The sequence below is a fragment of the Pleurodeles waltl genome, chromosome 9 (genome assembly GCF_031143425.1).
Source record: "Pleurodeles waltl isolate 20211129_DDA chromosome 9, aPleWal1.hap1.20221129, whole genome shotgun sequence".
Taxonomy (NCBI): Eukaryota; Metazoa; Chordata; class Amphibia; order Caudata; family Salamandridae; genus Pleurodeles; species Pleurodeles waltl.
This window is the reverse complement of record NC_090448.1, coordinates 369335717-369352645: the sequence shown is the minus strand read 5'-3', so window position 1 is coordinate 369352645 and position 16929 is coordinate 369335717. Positions and strand designations below refer to the sequence as shown.

General features: G+C 43.2%; 1 protein-coding gene across 4 annotated transcripts in view; it reads left to right on the top strand.

Annotated features, from left to right (window-relative positions):
• The window catches only part of LOC138259312 (cytochrome P450 2B4-like), a 617647-nt gene that overhangs the window by 526141 nt on the left and 74577 nt on the right, over positions 1 to 16929 (top strand). For all 4 annotated transcript variants that reach the window (XM_069206939.1, XM_069206936.1, XM_069206938.1 and 1 more), the window contains one exon: positions 6155 to 6342. In XM_069206939.1, the coding sequence (XP_069063040.1) occupies positions 6155 to 6342 (188 nt within the window). The remainder of the gene's footprint in view (positions 1 to 6154; positions 6343 to 16929) is intronic.

Below are 16929 nucleotides of genomic sequence, written 5' to 3'. Positions count from 1 at the left end.
CTCTCTCTCTCTCTCTCTCTACAGTAAAAATACCCTTCTAAGTACTTAAAATAATAAGATTTAAATTACTTACCTGAGATAGATCTGTCCTTGCTTCTGAGCATGACAGCAACGCTCCACCGACTACTTAAAGAGACGCAAAACCACGTTGACGGAGGAAAGCTGTGGAAATAGAAAAATTACAATTTTCATCATTAAAAGCAATTGAAAATAGTGAAAAATAGCATAAAAAAAGTTTTAAAAAATGTTAATACATTTGTTAAAAAATTGTACATATTAGTAAAAAAATCTTATTAAATATGTATATATATATATATATACATATATAAATATATATATTTTCATTATTTAATATTAAAATTATGTTTTATAAAATAAAATGATATCATTGCTTGTATACATTTTAAAATGTATTTAAAAAAAATAAGATTTTTACAACGTATTGTTTGTTTTATAATTAAAAAAATAAATTTTAATATTACATTTATTGAATATTTATTAATAATGTTTCGGTCTTGCCGTACACCATAATACTAAAATAACTAACCCCCGGCGCTTGCAATCAAACAGGAACATCAAACCCCAGCTCCCTCTTCCCAGGGCAATTCCGCAACAGGCGGTCGTCCAGTTTATGCTCATTGAGCCAAACAGTAACATTGAGTCATAAAGAGTTCTCGCCATCTGATGATGTTGGATGAGAATCTGAGTCGGGGGGAGACCTCCACCGCACGTAGACCTTCTATCAAATCTCGCCCCCGGAGGACAACCCTTCAGCTTACCCCTTACGTTCTTTACAGGTCATCTGCAGTTCTCGGGGTCACTATTGGGCCCCGATCAGAATGGTGAGAGTCCGAGTCTGTGGAGCAAGTTTGTTTGTCTGAGTCCCCACCACTGGCCTCAGCGACCATCTTCCCCTGTTGTAGCGATGCCACTGCCTCCAGGGCAGATCGCCTGGTCTGGTCCTTCTGTGCCGGTGTTGGCCTGGTTCCCGTGCGTGATCTGTTCCGGCGTTGCCTCTCCCCTCTACGCTTTTGGCTGTGCGATGTCGTAGGCCAGGACCCAGGGTTACCCTCCATCTTGTGTGCTTCTAACCATTCCCAGTCCTTCTCTGGTGACTAGAAAAATGTGCTGTGACTGTCGCAGATTACTCTCATGCTAGCTGGGAATTGGAGCGAATACTGGATACCAGCATCTCTCAAGGCCCTCTTCACCACCATGTAGGATGCTCTTTTAGTCTGTACCTCCACCGTAAAGTCCGGGAATAGGATCAATGATGCGTTGTTGATCCTGAAAGGGCCTGCTTCCCTTGCGCGCTGCAACAGGATGTCCCTGTCTCTGTAGTGCAGCAATTTAGCTATCACAGTCTGCGGAGAACGGCCAGGTGCCGCTGGTCTGGCCGGGACACGATAAGCCCTTTCCAAGGTGAAAAAGGGAGTTAGCAGGTCCGGGCCCACCACCTGTCGCATCCACATTTCTAAAAATGTCACTGCGTCGTTCCCTTCAGCTCCTTCCGGCAGTCCAATAATGCACACATTATTGTGCCGGTTGCGGCCTTCTGCATCCTCGCCACGGTGTTCCAGCCTCTGGACAAGGTCCGTCAGTTGCTCAAGTGTGGTTTGTATCACCTGCTGCACTGGTGCCAATCCTGTAAGCGTTGTCTCCGCATCTCAGACCCTGTCTGCTAGTTACTGCTGGTCTGCACACAGCAGGCCCAATTCCGCTGACACCTGGCCAATTTCTCACTGAAGGGTCGTTTTGGACTCCTCTATTGCCCCCAGGATCTTGTCTAGAGTCTCCTGAAACACATGTGGTACCGGTTCGGCCATTTCCAACGTGCCTGGGCTGCCCACGAGTTCTTTCCCTTGTAGCCTACTCTTTTTGCGACTTTGGGTCGACATCCAGTCCTGAGCGACGGGGCGCTCTCCCCCCTCTGGGGGGCCAGCAACAGCCACGGCACTCACTTTTCCACTGACCTTGCTGCCTGCTCTGTACCTGTGCGGCCCAGGGGGGTGGCCCTTGCCAGGGGTAAATCGCTTCCAACCTCTGAACACCTCTGGGCACTCCTTCTCCCCTTCCTCAGGGGCTCCCTGCTCTCAGGGTCACAGTGCACACCCCCAGTTATTCTGCCAAGCACGTCCCACCAGTGCAGTCCATCGATTGCGCAGCAGCTTCAGTCTACCCAGTATCTAGGTGATTGTGTCTAGGTCATTCATCCAGTTCTGCGTTCCGGGCCTTGGGCCCGTCTGCCGCTACCCCCAGCCGCACTGCACGTGCGATGTGTCTCACTATCTCTGCCCTGGTGCGTTCCCCTCAGGGCGTCGCGCTCCCGGGTCAACCACTTTCTCCCCGTAGTTGGTCGCCTCTATGCCTTCCAGTGGGCCCTCAGCACTCACCTGTACCCCGGCACATCCAGCGCCCCGCCACCGGGGGGGGGCGGAGGGGGCCTCTTCATTACAACCGTTTCTTTGGGCTAGGCAAGTCCCTCGTCCCCAGTGGTGTCGCCTCATGTGTCTCCTGTGGCCTTCCTTTGTCCTGTTCCAGGCCACCTTAGCCCTAAGTTCCTCTCCAGAGCCTGTTTGCTGGAGCTGGCCGGCCCCAATCAGCAGCCACGTATCAGCCCTCCTCCGGTGCCGCTCCACCCCGTCCGAGCTACCGCAATATGCACCAGCGGCATCGCGCTCCATTCCGGGGGGTCCACAGCACTCACTCATGCCCCAGCACACCCAGCACCTCCCCGTTGGGGGGAGGGGACAGGGGGCCTGTATGGCCGTTCGTTCCTGGGGCTAGGCACGTTCCTCGCTCCCTGCGGTGCTGCCTCGTATGCCAACTTCAGCCTTCTCTCTCCTGCCTTTGGGCCACTGCAGCCTCGGATCCGCCTTGGGGCTCCGCCAGAGCCGGTCGGCCCCTCTCAGCCACCGTGTCCCAACTCTTCTGGAGCGCCGCTCCACTCCTGTGCAGTCGGCGTGGCCCGTGTCGGAAGCTAGCTGCCGGCTCCAGGTCCCAGCCAGCCGCCCGCAGCACGCGCTCAGCAATCCGCCCTCGGTCCACCTAACTGAGCGCTAGGTTGCCGCCCCCACACTCACTGACTTTTCCGGCACCCCGTGACCTCTCTACTGTCGCAGGTTCCCTCCGGGGCACTGTTCTGAGCGGAGAAATAGAAGGCCTCAGCGGAGCAGTGCGTCTACACGTCCGCCATCCCTGCCGACCAAGCCACACCCCCAATAATGAATACTCTGATAATATTAGTATTATCTTATTATTATTATAATTCACAATTCATAGCATATATGTTATTGAATATTACATTTCTGACTGTTTCTTTTGCTTTTACAAATATTTTTGAAATAATTTTTAAAGCAAAATAAAATCAATTGAAAAGTAATGAAAAATACACAAGTATTGCAATTAATACTTGAGTATTAATACACTTCCTTACCCATCACCCCTGTATCAGTTGCATCCCATCCCTAAATGAAAGTATTGCAATTTTGTTTTATACTAAATATACTATAATAAAAAATATATATATATTTTCCTCAAAAAATTTATACTCGAACATTAAAATTACTACCTGGGTTTCAACCCAGTTCTTCTCTAATACCCGCTGTATCAATTGCATCCCATCACTAAAGCGATTTTTAAAAAATGTTTAAAGACTAATAAAATACTTAAATGACAATAAATTACAATTAATTTAAATGTCCACAAAAAAACCCAACTATAAAAAATCAAAACTATAAGTATTTCCCCACCCATAACACCTGTATACCTTTCATCTAATACCTAGTGAACAGCTTCACATAGTTGTATTATTGTATTATTTTTAATTTTTTTTATTTAAAACAAAATAAATAATTTAACTAATTCAAACAAATAATATCCAAATACCTAGAAGAATATTATTAATACACTTCCCCACACATAACCCCTATATCCCTTGCATCCTGTCTCTATTTAAAACTGTTAAAATAACAACATTTTATACATTTTTCATTTTTAAAATTATAGAAATAGTTAAATTTATAATTTTAGGAACCGTAACTCAAATATTAAAATGTATACCTCACTATTAAAACAATTCCCCACCCACAACCCCTATATACATTGCATCCCATCCCTAAGGATGTGTTTTAAAAAGTATTAGGACCAAATATTAATTTTTTTACAAACATGTTATTAATTAAAATCTTCAGAAAATACTCCTTGCATATTAAAATTAATAAACTTATATTTAAATAAAAAGTTTTATTATTACCATTATATTTATTAAAATTCTTCACAAAAAAATAAACTATTTATATATATATATATATATATAGTAATAAATAATTATTACCTATATAACTATACCTATATTTTACAAAATATATCTAAACAACTTCTACATAAAATATATATTTATATACATAAACTTACCCAAAATTGTGGTTCAGGCATTCGTTGTTCAGGCATCATTGTTATAAAGGCAGTAGTTGTAAAATCATGCGTTGTTCAGGTTTATTCGGTGGTTGACATCGTTGTTCAGGCTTATTTGGTGTTCTGACCTCATGGTGCAGGATGTTTCATTCAATAATTCAAATTTTTGCGATTTGCCAATGCGATCTAACTATGATCATACCATGCTGAATCTGCAGTTTAATTAATTGTTATTTATAAATTGTGTCCAACAACCTCCTATTTTATGAGGAATTGGGGGTAATTTCTTCTTTTCTTATTGAAACTCTGTCCTACTATTTTGAGATTTTCCTTTATTCTCTTAAGATGCTGTCCGCTTTCTTTATGAGTCAGACACTTAGAATCTGAGAGATTCAATTGTCTAACTACAGGTTTATTTTACCTTTGTGACTCTGTATGTTGTATTTGAGCCTTCATTGCAATTAATACATTATTTTCAGCATCTTTTATTAGTAATTTTGCATTAAACCTCTTTCAACTTAAATTCTGATCTAGAACTCAATTTGTTTTTGTGAAGACCTTTTTAAATTAATTTTAGCAAAATAAAAGTTGATTCAGTAAAGATAATAACCAAGCATCATTAGACATCATCAAAATGACCAAAATAAGAGTTGCCCAGTCTGGCAATGTGGCTGATTACAATCAACAAAGCAACAAAAACAGAACAAAAAGTAGACAATTCATTGATGATAACAAAAGTCCCACTGCTAGCACAGCCTCTAATTGTAGAGAACTCAATTTTAAAGTGCTCCCAGTTTTATATGCTCTGCTAAATTGTTGATGATGCTAATATTTACTGATAAGAAGCAGGGGCGGCTCCTCCAGTAGGGCAGAGGAGCGTTGTCCCCCACCAGCAGCGGCTACTGCAAACCTTTTACTCAAACTGATAATAAACTGTGTTCATTATCGTTTTTTGGTAAAGGGGTCGGGCCACGGGGGTGACGGGCAGGGAGGGGGAGTGCACAGCACTCCCTCTCAGAGTGCATGTGTGCTTGGCCAACCGCCTCGGGCCGGCCAAACACACATGCGCAGTAGGCTTTCTCCAGCCCATCAACACAGTTGCCGGGCTGAAGAGAACTTGCACAGGCTCCCAGTCTGCCTGGAAGTGCCCTGGCTGGCTGGATCAACAAAAAAGACTCTGGACGTAAGATATGGTTGTGTAAGATATTGGAGTTCAGTAAATTATTCGGGTTCAACTCCCACACCATCACTGAACAGAAACTAAAACAACATAATCACATAGGTCACTGATCAGTGGAAGTGTGACACAGGTCAACTGCACCCCAAACATACCTTTTCTGCCAGAAAGTTACAAATGTGGATCATATTGACATGTTTAGATTGTTTCTAAGGACATTTGACCCTACAATGTTTATATGATTCATTTTACTCCCTCTTCCCATTTGTCTGATGTACCTCTTGGTTTCCTTGTCTTCAGTCATCTGCCTGGTTGTTATGTATGTTTAAATTGGGTTTTATCAAATTCAGTTTTCTCTCCCTTCTCATCTAAAGCTTTTGGGAAAAGTTATGCATATGAAAAATCTGAACAAAAAAAGCTTAGACTCTTTAAAAAATAAAAATCTTAAATGAAATCAGATTCGGAGTTCTGGACACACGCTTGTTCCTAGTCAGATTCTCACAGAGTACAAAGTTGAGGTCAGTGCCTAGAAAATTACCATTGTTGCTCTTGGTCTTCCAGCCAAGGTTCAGGAGGAGATTGATGATGTGGTTGGACTCTTGCGCCCCCCCAGCTTCGCAGATCGAGTGAAGATGACATACACAAACGCTGTGATTTTGGAGATACAACGTTTTGTTGATATAGTGCCTATGGCTCTTCCACACTCCATGACTCAGGACACAGAGTTTTATGGGTACAGTATTCCAAAGGTATGTAGTTCATCCAGGCAGTAATATTGTTGGTGTCAGGAGTTTGTACAGGTCAATTGATTGTTTGCTGATGCAGTGCCCTGTAGATTATGTTTTGTTGTGTTCTTGTAATTGTATTTATGTAGTTCTCAATACTCCTGACACGGTGATGAAATGCTTTGCAATGAGTAGCATTCTACTCTGGAACCAAGCATAGAGGTAAAAAAGTAGTAGGTAAGTAATATGTGCTTACTTGTCCTAGTAGGATTAGCTTGTTAAGTTTTTGTGATTGAGACCTCAAGTATTTACTCTTCTGTTTTGAGTAGGGATACATTATTTGTAGGTTTTTAATAATGGCGAGATGTTATTGGGAGTGGTGTTGATGTGTGCTTGTTAATGGGATAAATTGGATAGAAAAGAAGGAAAAGTTTTGAAAGTATGTTTGAGAGTCCATAGTAGACAGAAAGGTATGGAGTGAGTCAGAGAGTGGAGAGGAAGGAAACTGTATTAATTTTTTATAATTGCATTTGATTTGTTTTTATTGTTTTTTTATTATTTTTTACTTCTTTATTTTGTATGTATATATGATTTTAAATCTGTTTAATAAAAAGTAAATGTATAGATTATATATAGACATGCACACATTTAAATATATACGTATATTTATGCATATTCACAGACACATAAGTATATAAACAGCATACTTTGTCATATCTCTTTACAGAGCATGAACCTATATACATTTATAATCGTATATGCATACATGGAATGATATTTAAAGATTAAAATGTGGAAAATTAGTAGAAAAAAACAATAATTTGTGACAGTGCTTTCATCTGTACTTTTCTGTCACAATGGCTTATTTACAAAAACAAATACAATTATGTGTGATAGACCATTCTGTTCCCAGTGATATATAGGGTTTGTACGTTCCCCAAAACATGTGATACGCAGTGCCAACAACTGAGCTTCACTTACAATGATTTTTCATTATGTACCAACTATAGTAGTTCATATGGGAAAATATAAGGAATACATAATGGGTATGTAGGAAACCTATGTATTTCTGAACGCTCAACTGACCAGACACCTCCTGACCATACAAAACTTAGCAGCCAGGCTCACCCTCAATCTCTCACCTCGCAGTCACATCACCCTGCACCTCAGTGAGGTCCAGTAGCTCCCACTCCACAAATAAGCACTTGTCAAACTCCTCATTCATGTATACAAAGCGTTACACAACATTGGTCCCACAAAGCTCAACAACTGCATAAACGTCTAAACCTCCCAGGCTTCTAAAATTCTTGAATTTTGCAACAACTAAAGATCTGGAATTTCACTTATCCATGGCTCAGAGCATACAGCTCCTGCTTCGGTGCCAGGATACTCATCAGGATGAGTCATGTGCCATATAAATGCACATAACAATGTACACAACATACTGAGTCTAGGAATAGTCGTTATTTGTACACCTCTGAATTTGTGGTTACCCATATTATCATCTAATTCAGAGGGCATTATGAAAAATTTCTTATTTCTTGCATACTGGTACATATTTGGAATCCACAAATTCAAAGAAATCCAATTGGTAATAACAAATGTTCTGCTAGTCTGTGTTCCCTCACATCTGATAAAAAACATGTTTGGTTGGTGTTAGAAATTGGGTTTTTAGTTGGCAGTCAGGTTACCCCCTGTCCAAGCAAAAGCCCTCACTCTAGTCAGGCTAAGTCACACACAATCCAAGATTATCCTGTGCCCACCCTCTGGTAGCTTGGCACGAGCAGTCAGGCTTAACTTAGAAGGCAATGTGTAAAGTATTTGTGCAATAAATCATACAATACCACCATATAGCACCACAAAAATACACCACACAGTGTTTAGAAAAATATATAATATTTATCAGGATAATTGTAGGTCGAAACGAAATAAAGTTGCAATGTGAATTTGTAGAGATATCACTGGAAAGTGATATAAAATGTCTTAAGTCTTTAAAAAGCAAACAAAGTCTCTTTCAAGCACAAAGTACCTGGTTTGGAGTGGAAAATCTCCTCAGAGGGCCACAGAAGAAGAGATACGTGGAAAAAGGGTGTGTGCGTCGATTTCTCCTCAGCACACACAGACTTGCGTCGTTATTTTTCACACGGGGAAGTCGTGCGTCATTTTCTGGCGCGCGGACAGTCTCTTTCTGTGAATAGTGGGGATTACCAGATGTCCCGGGTCTGTGCGTGGATTTTCCTGCTTGTTTTCGGCTGTGCGTCGTTCTGCGGGGCTGCGTGTCGAAATTACGATCTCACGGCAGGCGTCGATTTCTCCTCTAGAGGTTGGGCGGCGTTGTCCTTGTGAAGCCGTGCGTCGAAGTTCCGGTCGTCCCGAAGGCGTCGCGTCGATCAGCGTCGGTGTGCAGCGTTTTTCTCGCCGCGGAACAAGCTGTGCGTCGAAATTTCGCCGCACGGAGCGTCCAAGTGAAAAAGAGAAGTCTTTTTGGTCCTGAGACTTCAGGGAACAGGAGGCAAGCTCTATCCAAGCCCTTGGAGGGCACTTTCACAGCCAGACAAGAGTTCAGCAAGGCAGCAGGCCAACAGCAAGGCAGCAGTCCTTTGTAGAAAGCAGACAGGTGAGTCCTTTGAGCAGCCAGGCAGTTCTTCTTGGCAGGATGTAGTTTCTGGTTCAGGTTTCTTCTCCAGCAAGTGTCTGATGAGGTAGGGCAGAGGCCCTGTTTTATACCCAAATGTGCCTTTGAAGTGGGGGAAACTTCAAAGAGTGGCCAAGAAGTGCACCAGGTCCCCTTTCAGTTCAATCCTGTCTGCCAGGGTCCCAGTAGGGGGTGTCGCAGTCCTTTGTGTGAGAGCAGGCCCTCCACCCTCCCAGCCCAGGAAGACCCATTCAAAATGCAGATGTATGCAAGTGAGGCTGAGTACCCTGTGTTTGGGGTGTGTCTGAGTGAATGCACAAGGAGCTGTCAACTAAGCCCAGCCAGAAGTGGATTGTAAGGCACAGAAAGATTTAAGTGCAAAGAAATGCTCACTTTCTAAAAGTGGCATTTCTAGAATAGTAATATTAAATCCAACTTCACCAGTCAGCAGGATTTTATATTACCATTCTGGCCATACTAAATATGACCTTCCTACTCCTTTCAGATCAGCAGCTACCACTTCAATACTGTATGAGGGCAGCCCCAATGTTAGCCTATGAAGGGAGCAGGCCTCACAGTAGTGCAAAACGAATTTAGGAGTTTTACACTACCAGGACATGTAAACTACACAGGTACATGTCCTGCCTTTCACCCACACAGCACCCTGCTCTAGGGGTTACCTAGGGCACACATTAGAGGTGACTTATATGTGGAGAAAGGGGAGGTTTAGGCTTGGCAAGTACTTTTAAATGCCAAGGCGAGGTGACAGTGAAACTTCACACACAGGCCCTGCAATGGCAGGCTTGAGACAAAGAAAAGGGGCTACTTAAGTGGGTGGCACAACCAGTGCTGCAGGCCCACTAGTGGCATTTAATCTACCGGCCCTATGCACATAAAGTGCACATTACTAGGGACTTATAAGTAAATTAATAGTCCAATCAGGTATGATTCAAGGTTACCATGTTTTAGGGGAGAGAGCATATGCACTTTAGCACTGGTTAGCAGTGGTAAAGTGCGCAGAGTTTAAAAGCCAGCAAAAACAGTGTCCAAAAAGTGGAGGGAGGCAGGCAAAAAGTTAGGGGTGACTACCCTAAGGCTGTCAGGTCTAACAGTTGGGCCTAGTGCTTGTGACACAAAATGACTCAAAACACAGCCTAGAGACATTTGAGCTCTAGCTCAGCCGCCACCCAAGCAAACCAACCATTCCCAGACATTTCTGAAAACTAGACACCCAAATGAGTCTGAGGTTTTGTGATTTGTGTGGTTCTCACTTTTGTTTTACCTAGAAAACCTAACAAATCTGAAACTTAACCTAAAACACACATTTTCCTCACATTTCTGTGAGTGAAAGCTCTGTAATCTATAGGGATTCTCAAATGCCTTACCACCCAGTGTTCCCATGTCCCCCGCTAGAAACTATATGGGCCTCAAGCCCATGACAGGAAACTATCCAAAACACAACATGGACATCTTATATGGACCTGGGTTTGGCAGTCACCCATGGAAACTCACCCAACTTAGAGGATGATATGTCTCCTTTAGAGAATTACAGCTAGGATAAAAAATATACAAAGAACAAAAAAAACTCTTTTGTCAATCTGTGTAGATCTTCATCAGTGTAGACCGGCTGGTCATAATTAGCAAGCTCCTTCTGAAATCAGACGAAATAAAAAAGTCAAGAATAATAATAGGTCCAGAGTCAGATGATGCAAATGTAATTTGAACCAAAAATCCTTAAAGGGCAAATAACAACCAAAAAAGGAACATTGGTAAGGAATGATACAGAGCTGCTTAATAAAATGAGGAAGAAAATTGCAGAACAGGGGAGCATTGAGTGTGACAAAAACACAAAGTACAAAATGCATTGCAACACATGCACCCGTTACATGTTTTGGCTTTTACATGACTAAAACAGGAAATAACCTGAGAGGGAGAGACTTTGACACTTTTTTTTAGTAGGATGTTCATGTGATTCACAAATGAGAGCCATCATCTTGAATTGGACACTTTGTCCCTCATTCTGATTCTGGCGGGCGGCGGAGGCCGCCCGCCAGAATTCAGCCCTCCATAATACCGCTCCGCGGTCAAAAGACCGCGGAGGGTATTATGAGTTTTTCCCTGGGCTGGCGGGCGGTCTCCAAAAGACCGTCCGCCAGCCCAGGGAAAAACTCCCTTCCCACGAGGATGCCGGCTCGTAATCGAGCCGGCGGAGTGGGAAGGTGCGACGGGTGCTGTTGCACCCGTCGCGTATTTCACTGTCCGCAAGGCAGACAGTGAAATACATTTTGGGGCCCTCTAACGGGGGCCCCTGCAGTGCCCATGCCGTTGGCATGGGCACTGCAGGGGCCCCCAGGGGCCCCGCGACTCCCCCTCCCGCCATCCGGTTCCCGGCGGGAGAACCGCCAGGAACTGGATGGCGGGAGGGGGAGTCGGAATCCCCAAGCCGCGCAGCAAGCAGCGCCGGCTTGGAGGATTCCTTGGGGGCAGCGGGAAACCGGCGGGAGACCGCCGGTTTCCCTTCTCTGACCGCGGCTAAGCCGCCGCGGTCAGAATGCCCCGCGGGGCACCGCCGGCCTGTCGGCGGTGCCTCCCCGTCCAGCGGCCCTGGCGGTTACAAACCGCCAGGGTCGTAATGAGGGCCTTTATATTATCAGTCTCCACCTTCTACTGAAGAAAAATCAAAAGTTTCACATTGCATGACCCATACAGCAATCTGGAGGCCTGCTGCTGCTTCCCACACTTGCATCATCTGCTACCTGTGAGTAACCTCTCTGGGCTCTCAAAGGTGTGGAGGTGCCAGTGTGACTACAACAAATGGAAAGACCCACTCTGAAAAAGGCGCAGGGTCCATGGACATGCTAACCAGGAGTGCACCTATCCTTGTTTGACTCTAGGCACTAATATGATAGTTGCATGAGTTGTAAAAAAATTGTCAGAGCATGATAGATGACCCTATAGGCAGTACAAAAGTCTTGATTCAAATAGATCTTGCTCTAGGCAGCCCTTAGAGAGCTTGAAGACTGCAATGTTGTGATTGCAGTTGCAGTGGTGAGTAAGTTGTCTAGAGATCACATTATGCAGTCTGTGGAGAAGGAGGAGAGTGCCTGAAATTAGTTGGCATAGTTTAGGAGAGACAGGACCAGGGTGCTGGTGGTCCGTGCCCTCTGAGGGTGATCTGTGTGGTTATAATATGGAATTTTAAAGGATTTAATGAGATCTGGAAAAGGGCTGATGTATGTATTAGATAGAAAAAGGCTGAGTGTTAAGCCTGGGGAAACCCCTTTCTCTACGACAAAAGGATTAGTTGTGAAATCAAGAAGCAAGATTACCTAAGATCTTTTGAGAAGGTATGATGAAATCAAGTTAAGGTACCTTCAATTTTGAGTTAACTCAGTCTATCAGAATGTAGTGTAGCCATTTTTAAAATAGCTCTATGCACGTTTGCTTAATGTAGGCCTCTGCACTTTGCCCTAGATGCATTTTATTTAACCTTGTACTGTTATTTTACAATAACCAGTTTCACGGTCTTGTTTTATTTCATTCTATCACACTGTTTAGCTTACTTTAGCACTGTGTTCTCAAACAATACATTCTTGCTCGCTCTGTGCTTCAGTCAAGGATACAGTCTGGTACATTGCCGATAGATGTGGTAGAAGTTTAGTCTCTAGGGTTCGTAGAAAGTACACATTCTTACGTAGGGACGTTGCTTAGAACATCAGCGTGTTATTTATAAAAACACTTTCTAGTCCTGGTACACGTAAGAGGGAGATTCCGACCAGGAACCCACAACTAGATGCTGACTGCCCCATTGCAGATGCTGATGCAGATTACAGGCCTTTGCTCAGGTATGAGGATTGATGTCCTCCCGGGGGAACCTGAAAGGCAGGCTTAGAGCTTCATAGGCTGTGCTCAAAATATAACTTAGAGAGAACATAATCTAGTTACACTATGATAGCCTTATTATTTTGTTTCACTCTCCTGGTTACTATTTCAATCCTGCTGTGTTGTATAATTCTAGTTATAGCAGCTCACACTTTGTTATCTAAAATGCAGTTGTTTTATTAAACCAATCTTTAAAACTCAAACTGCCTTTGACATTTATATATGAGACCGCACTGTGTACGAGAGAACCGGTTGTGACCTGAGTGACCACGACTTCCCTGGGAAGTACTAAGATGTCATGCGCTCAGCTGCCCAATTGTCTCTTCCCTTCGGGAGAGATGAGGCACTGCTAGTTAGCCGGAGCAAAAACCGGGTTTGGGGTGACAAGGGTCCTTCACCGTGGGTCAGACTTAGTCCCCCACACTGCGAACGATCTTGCCACCCAAAAATCCAGTAGTCTCATTAGGATAATGAGAGCCTATGCGACAAGAAGATGGGTGGATGTACTGTATTGAAGGCATGTCTTGTTAAAGAAGAGTGGCAGTGAGCTTTAGTTCATCCTAATTAGGACTCACAGTATATTCAGTGCTCCAGTTAGGGCATAATCCTATTTGGGAGTCTTAAAGTAGATTGTTTTCTGAAAATAATGCTGAGAGCCCTTCGACGGCTGATGTTTCAATGAGTTTTCAAAGGAAGGGTCCAATGAAGATTAGTTTGCTGGGTCGAGTAATTGATCAGAGAAATTGTTTGTTGCATGGTTTCTTAAAGTCCCTGTGAAACTTCCTAGATGACAGGGAATATTTGATAATGGCTTAGGCAAGCAATGTTGTTCATGGGGTGAGGAATATGTTCTTGAAGTCTTGTGGAGTTCTGTGAAATCATCAGAGGTGAATAGGTTGAAGCACAGAAGTCTTGGGCGTTAGCTTTAATGAGGAGTCTTGTGCAGTGAAGCCTGTGGTAGTCATTCGTCATGGAACTTTGTTTGGAGGATAAATATAAAGTATTTTATTTATACTGCGTAGAAAGTGTACAAGTGTGGTTTGCAGCTCTAAACAAAAATACACCATTGTTATTTTTTCATTATGGAGCTAATCATGCTGTGGTCAGTGTCGCAAAATGGAGGACAGTTGGTCATGGATAATGAAAATTTTGGTGCACTGTCTTACCATTAAGACTGCTGATTTATTACAAGAAGTTTGAATCAATCCCACTGACATCAAGCTCCACATCTGAATACAGATGGAGACAGGAGACTTTCAGCAAATTATGGACCTGCTTGACATGTCCATAAGTGAAAGCAACAAAATGGCTTATGCCATAATGTATCAATGGATGAAATTCTGTGGACTCCACTTGTTTACCATTCCAGTGGCCAGCAACCATGGAGACCCTGCCTTTTCTGCTGCAGTATGAATCTAACCTTTAAGATATGATTGGCAGAGCCCTGTCTTCCATATCATATCAGTGATGTTATGAAAGTGTCTTTTACTGGAATGGTCTACAGTACCGATTCTTCCTCTTTCCAGTGACACCACATTTTTTCTAGCTATTGAATTGTGCAACTTGGACTACTGCAGAGGTTGTTATATTGGTGGCCCTGCAAGGAAAGCTCCAAAGATCCTAAACCCATGCAGTCCTAAGCAGTGCACTGGCTCAAGACCAAGGACTAACTGGGTTTCAAAGCATCTACCATGTGCAAAATAGAAAGTATGTGCAACTCAAACCTCCCTGTAGTGCCTCTGTTGTACTAGTATCTAGGGCTATATTTCCAGTATGAAATTATCCCCATCTCATGTTATGTTATGGTATAGTGTTATGGTGATTTGTAAAGCACATAGTAACCAGGGGGAGCATCCTGGAGCTGAGCAAATGTGAGTCTAGCCAGCCTAGGACCAAGAGTGACAACTCGTAAAGACAGGTCTCCAACTTGTTGCAGAATCCAGAAATGAGGAGGAGACTTGAATGTATAGTGCAGGTTAGTGATGTAGGAGAAAGCCCTATTGCTAGATCCGGTTTTCTGTATGCGTGGGTTGTGTGCAAGAAGACCAGCCTAATGAAGGTGTCTGGAAGGTTTGTGAAAGCAGTTGTGATTGTTAAGGTGTGCTGAGACAGAGTTGTATAGTGCTTTGAAAGTGTAGGTGAAGAGTTTCAAATATGCTTGTTTGTGTATGGCTAACCTTAGGTAGTATCATTGTTTGGTTGAAAGATCGCTTCAAATATCAGGCTGTTCCCTCTGGCATTCACCCACTACATGTCAACTTCAAGATGACTTGTGTATCAGAACAGGTGCAAAAGAGAACTGCTACCATTTCACTTTAGATCTTTACATATGCTAGTTGTAGTCATCCAGACAATCCCAAAGTGCTTACCAGCCTATCTCTTAATCACTGCCATCACCTTCTTTCTTCCCAAGGATAGCTTTCTGAAAAGGTGCAGACAGACATATATGTTTGAAAATGCAAATAAATAAAAATGTAAACAGTTGACAAAATGTATGAGGTTCAGAGTAAGAGATTAGAACAAAATAATTAGCCACACATAAAGAGTATGAAGAAGAAAATAAAATCCCTACTTAACAATATTAGAATCTTCTTTATAGTGGATCTTCACTTTGGTGGTGGACTAAGCTGGCACTTGAAGGAGACATAGAAAAAGCCATATTGCCAATTCTACCATGGCCAGCCACATTTGTTAATAACAGAGTTGTTTGTGTCAAAGAAAGAGAATGTATCTTTAGTTCTGTGCCCATGGAAAGGACTTAGCTTTGGAGGTGAGAAGCTAAATTAGTGTTTTACAGGTGAGTGATTGTTATTTGTTTTGACCCAGGTTGTGCTTAGATGCGCCCTTGATGCACTTTTATGAGGAATTACATTTTCCTTCTCTTGTGCATGGATCCCCTACTCTATGCTAAGTTATATTTGACAGGTATACAACATTTGCCTTATGCTATTTTTTTGTTACATTATGCTGCTAACACGTACATAGCACACATTCTGACACAGGTACGACATCCCAATTCTAATAGAGGAATTTGTTTTAGTGGCTCCTATTCCAGAATGGAATCTGATCCAGCTAGTGGTGGGGATCTCTGTTAGACCTGACAGCCTTAGGGTGGTCATCCCTAACTTTTTGCCTGCCTCCCTCGACTTTTGGAAACTGTTTTTGCTGGTTTTTAGTCTCTGCGCACTTTACCACTGTAACCAGTGCTAAAGTGCATATGCTCTCTCCCTTTAAGCATGGTAACATTGGATCATACCCAATTGGACTATTTAATTTACTTATAAGTCCCTAGGAGTGTGCACTATATGTGTCCAGGGCCTGTAGATTAAATGCTACTAGTGGGCCTGCAGCACTGGTTGTGCCACCCACTTAAGTAGCCCCTTAACCTGGTCTAAAGCCTGCCATTGCAAAGACTGTGTGTGCAGTTTTACTGCAAATTCGACTTGCCATTTACAAGTACTTGCCAAGCCTCAAACACCCCTTTTTCTACATATAAGACACCCCTAAGGTATGCCCTAATAACCCATAGGGCAGGGTGCTGTGTAGGCAAAAGCCAGCACATGTACCATGTAGTTTACATGTCCTGGTAGTGTAAAACTCCCAAATTTGTTTTTACACTGCTGTGAGGCCTACTCCCTTCATAGGCTAACATTGGGGCCACCCACATACATTGTTTGAGTGGTAGCTGCTGATCTGAAAGGAGTAGGAAGGTCATATTTAGTATGGCCAGAATTGTGATATAAATTCCTGCTGACTGGTGAAGTTGGATTTAATATTACTATTTTAGAAATGGCACTTTTAGAAAGTGAACATTTCTCTGCACTTAAATCTTTCTTTGCCGTACAATCCACGTCTGGCTGGGTTTAGTTGACAGCTCATTGTGCATTCACTCAGACACACCCCAAACACAGGATACTCAGCCTCACCTGCATACATCTGCATTTTGAATGGGTCTTCCTGGTCTGGAAGGGTGGAGGGCCTGCTCTCACACAAAGGACTGCCACACCCCATACTGGGACCCTGGCAGACAGGATTAAACTGAAAGGGCACCTGGTGCACTTCTAAGCCACTCTTTGAAGTCTCCGCCACTTCAA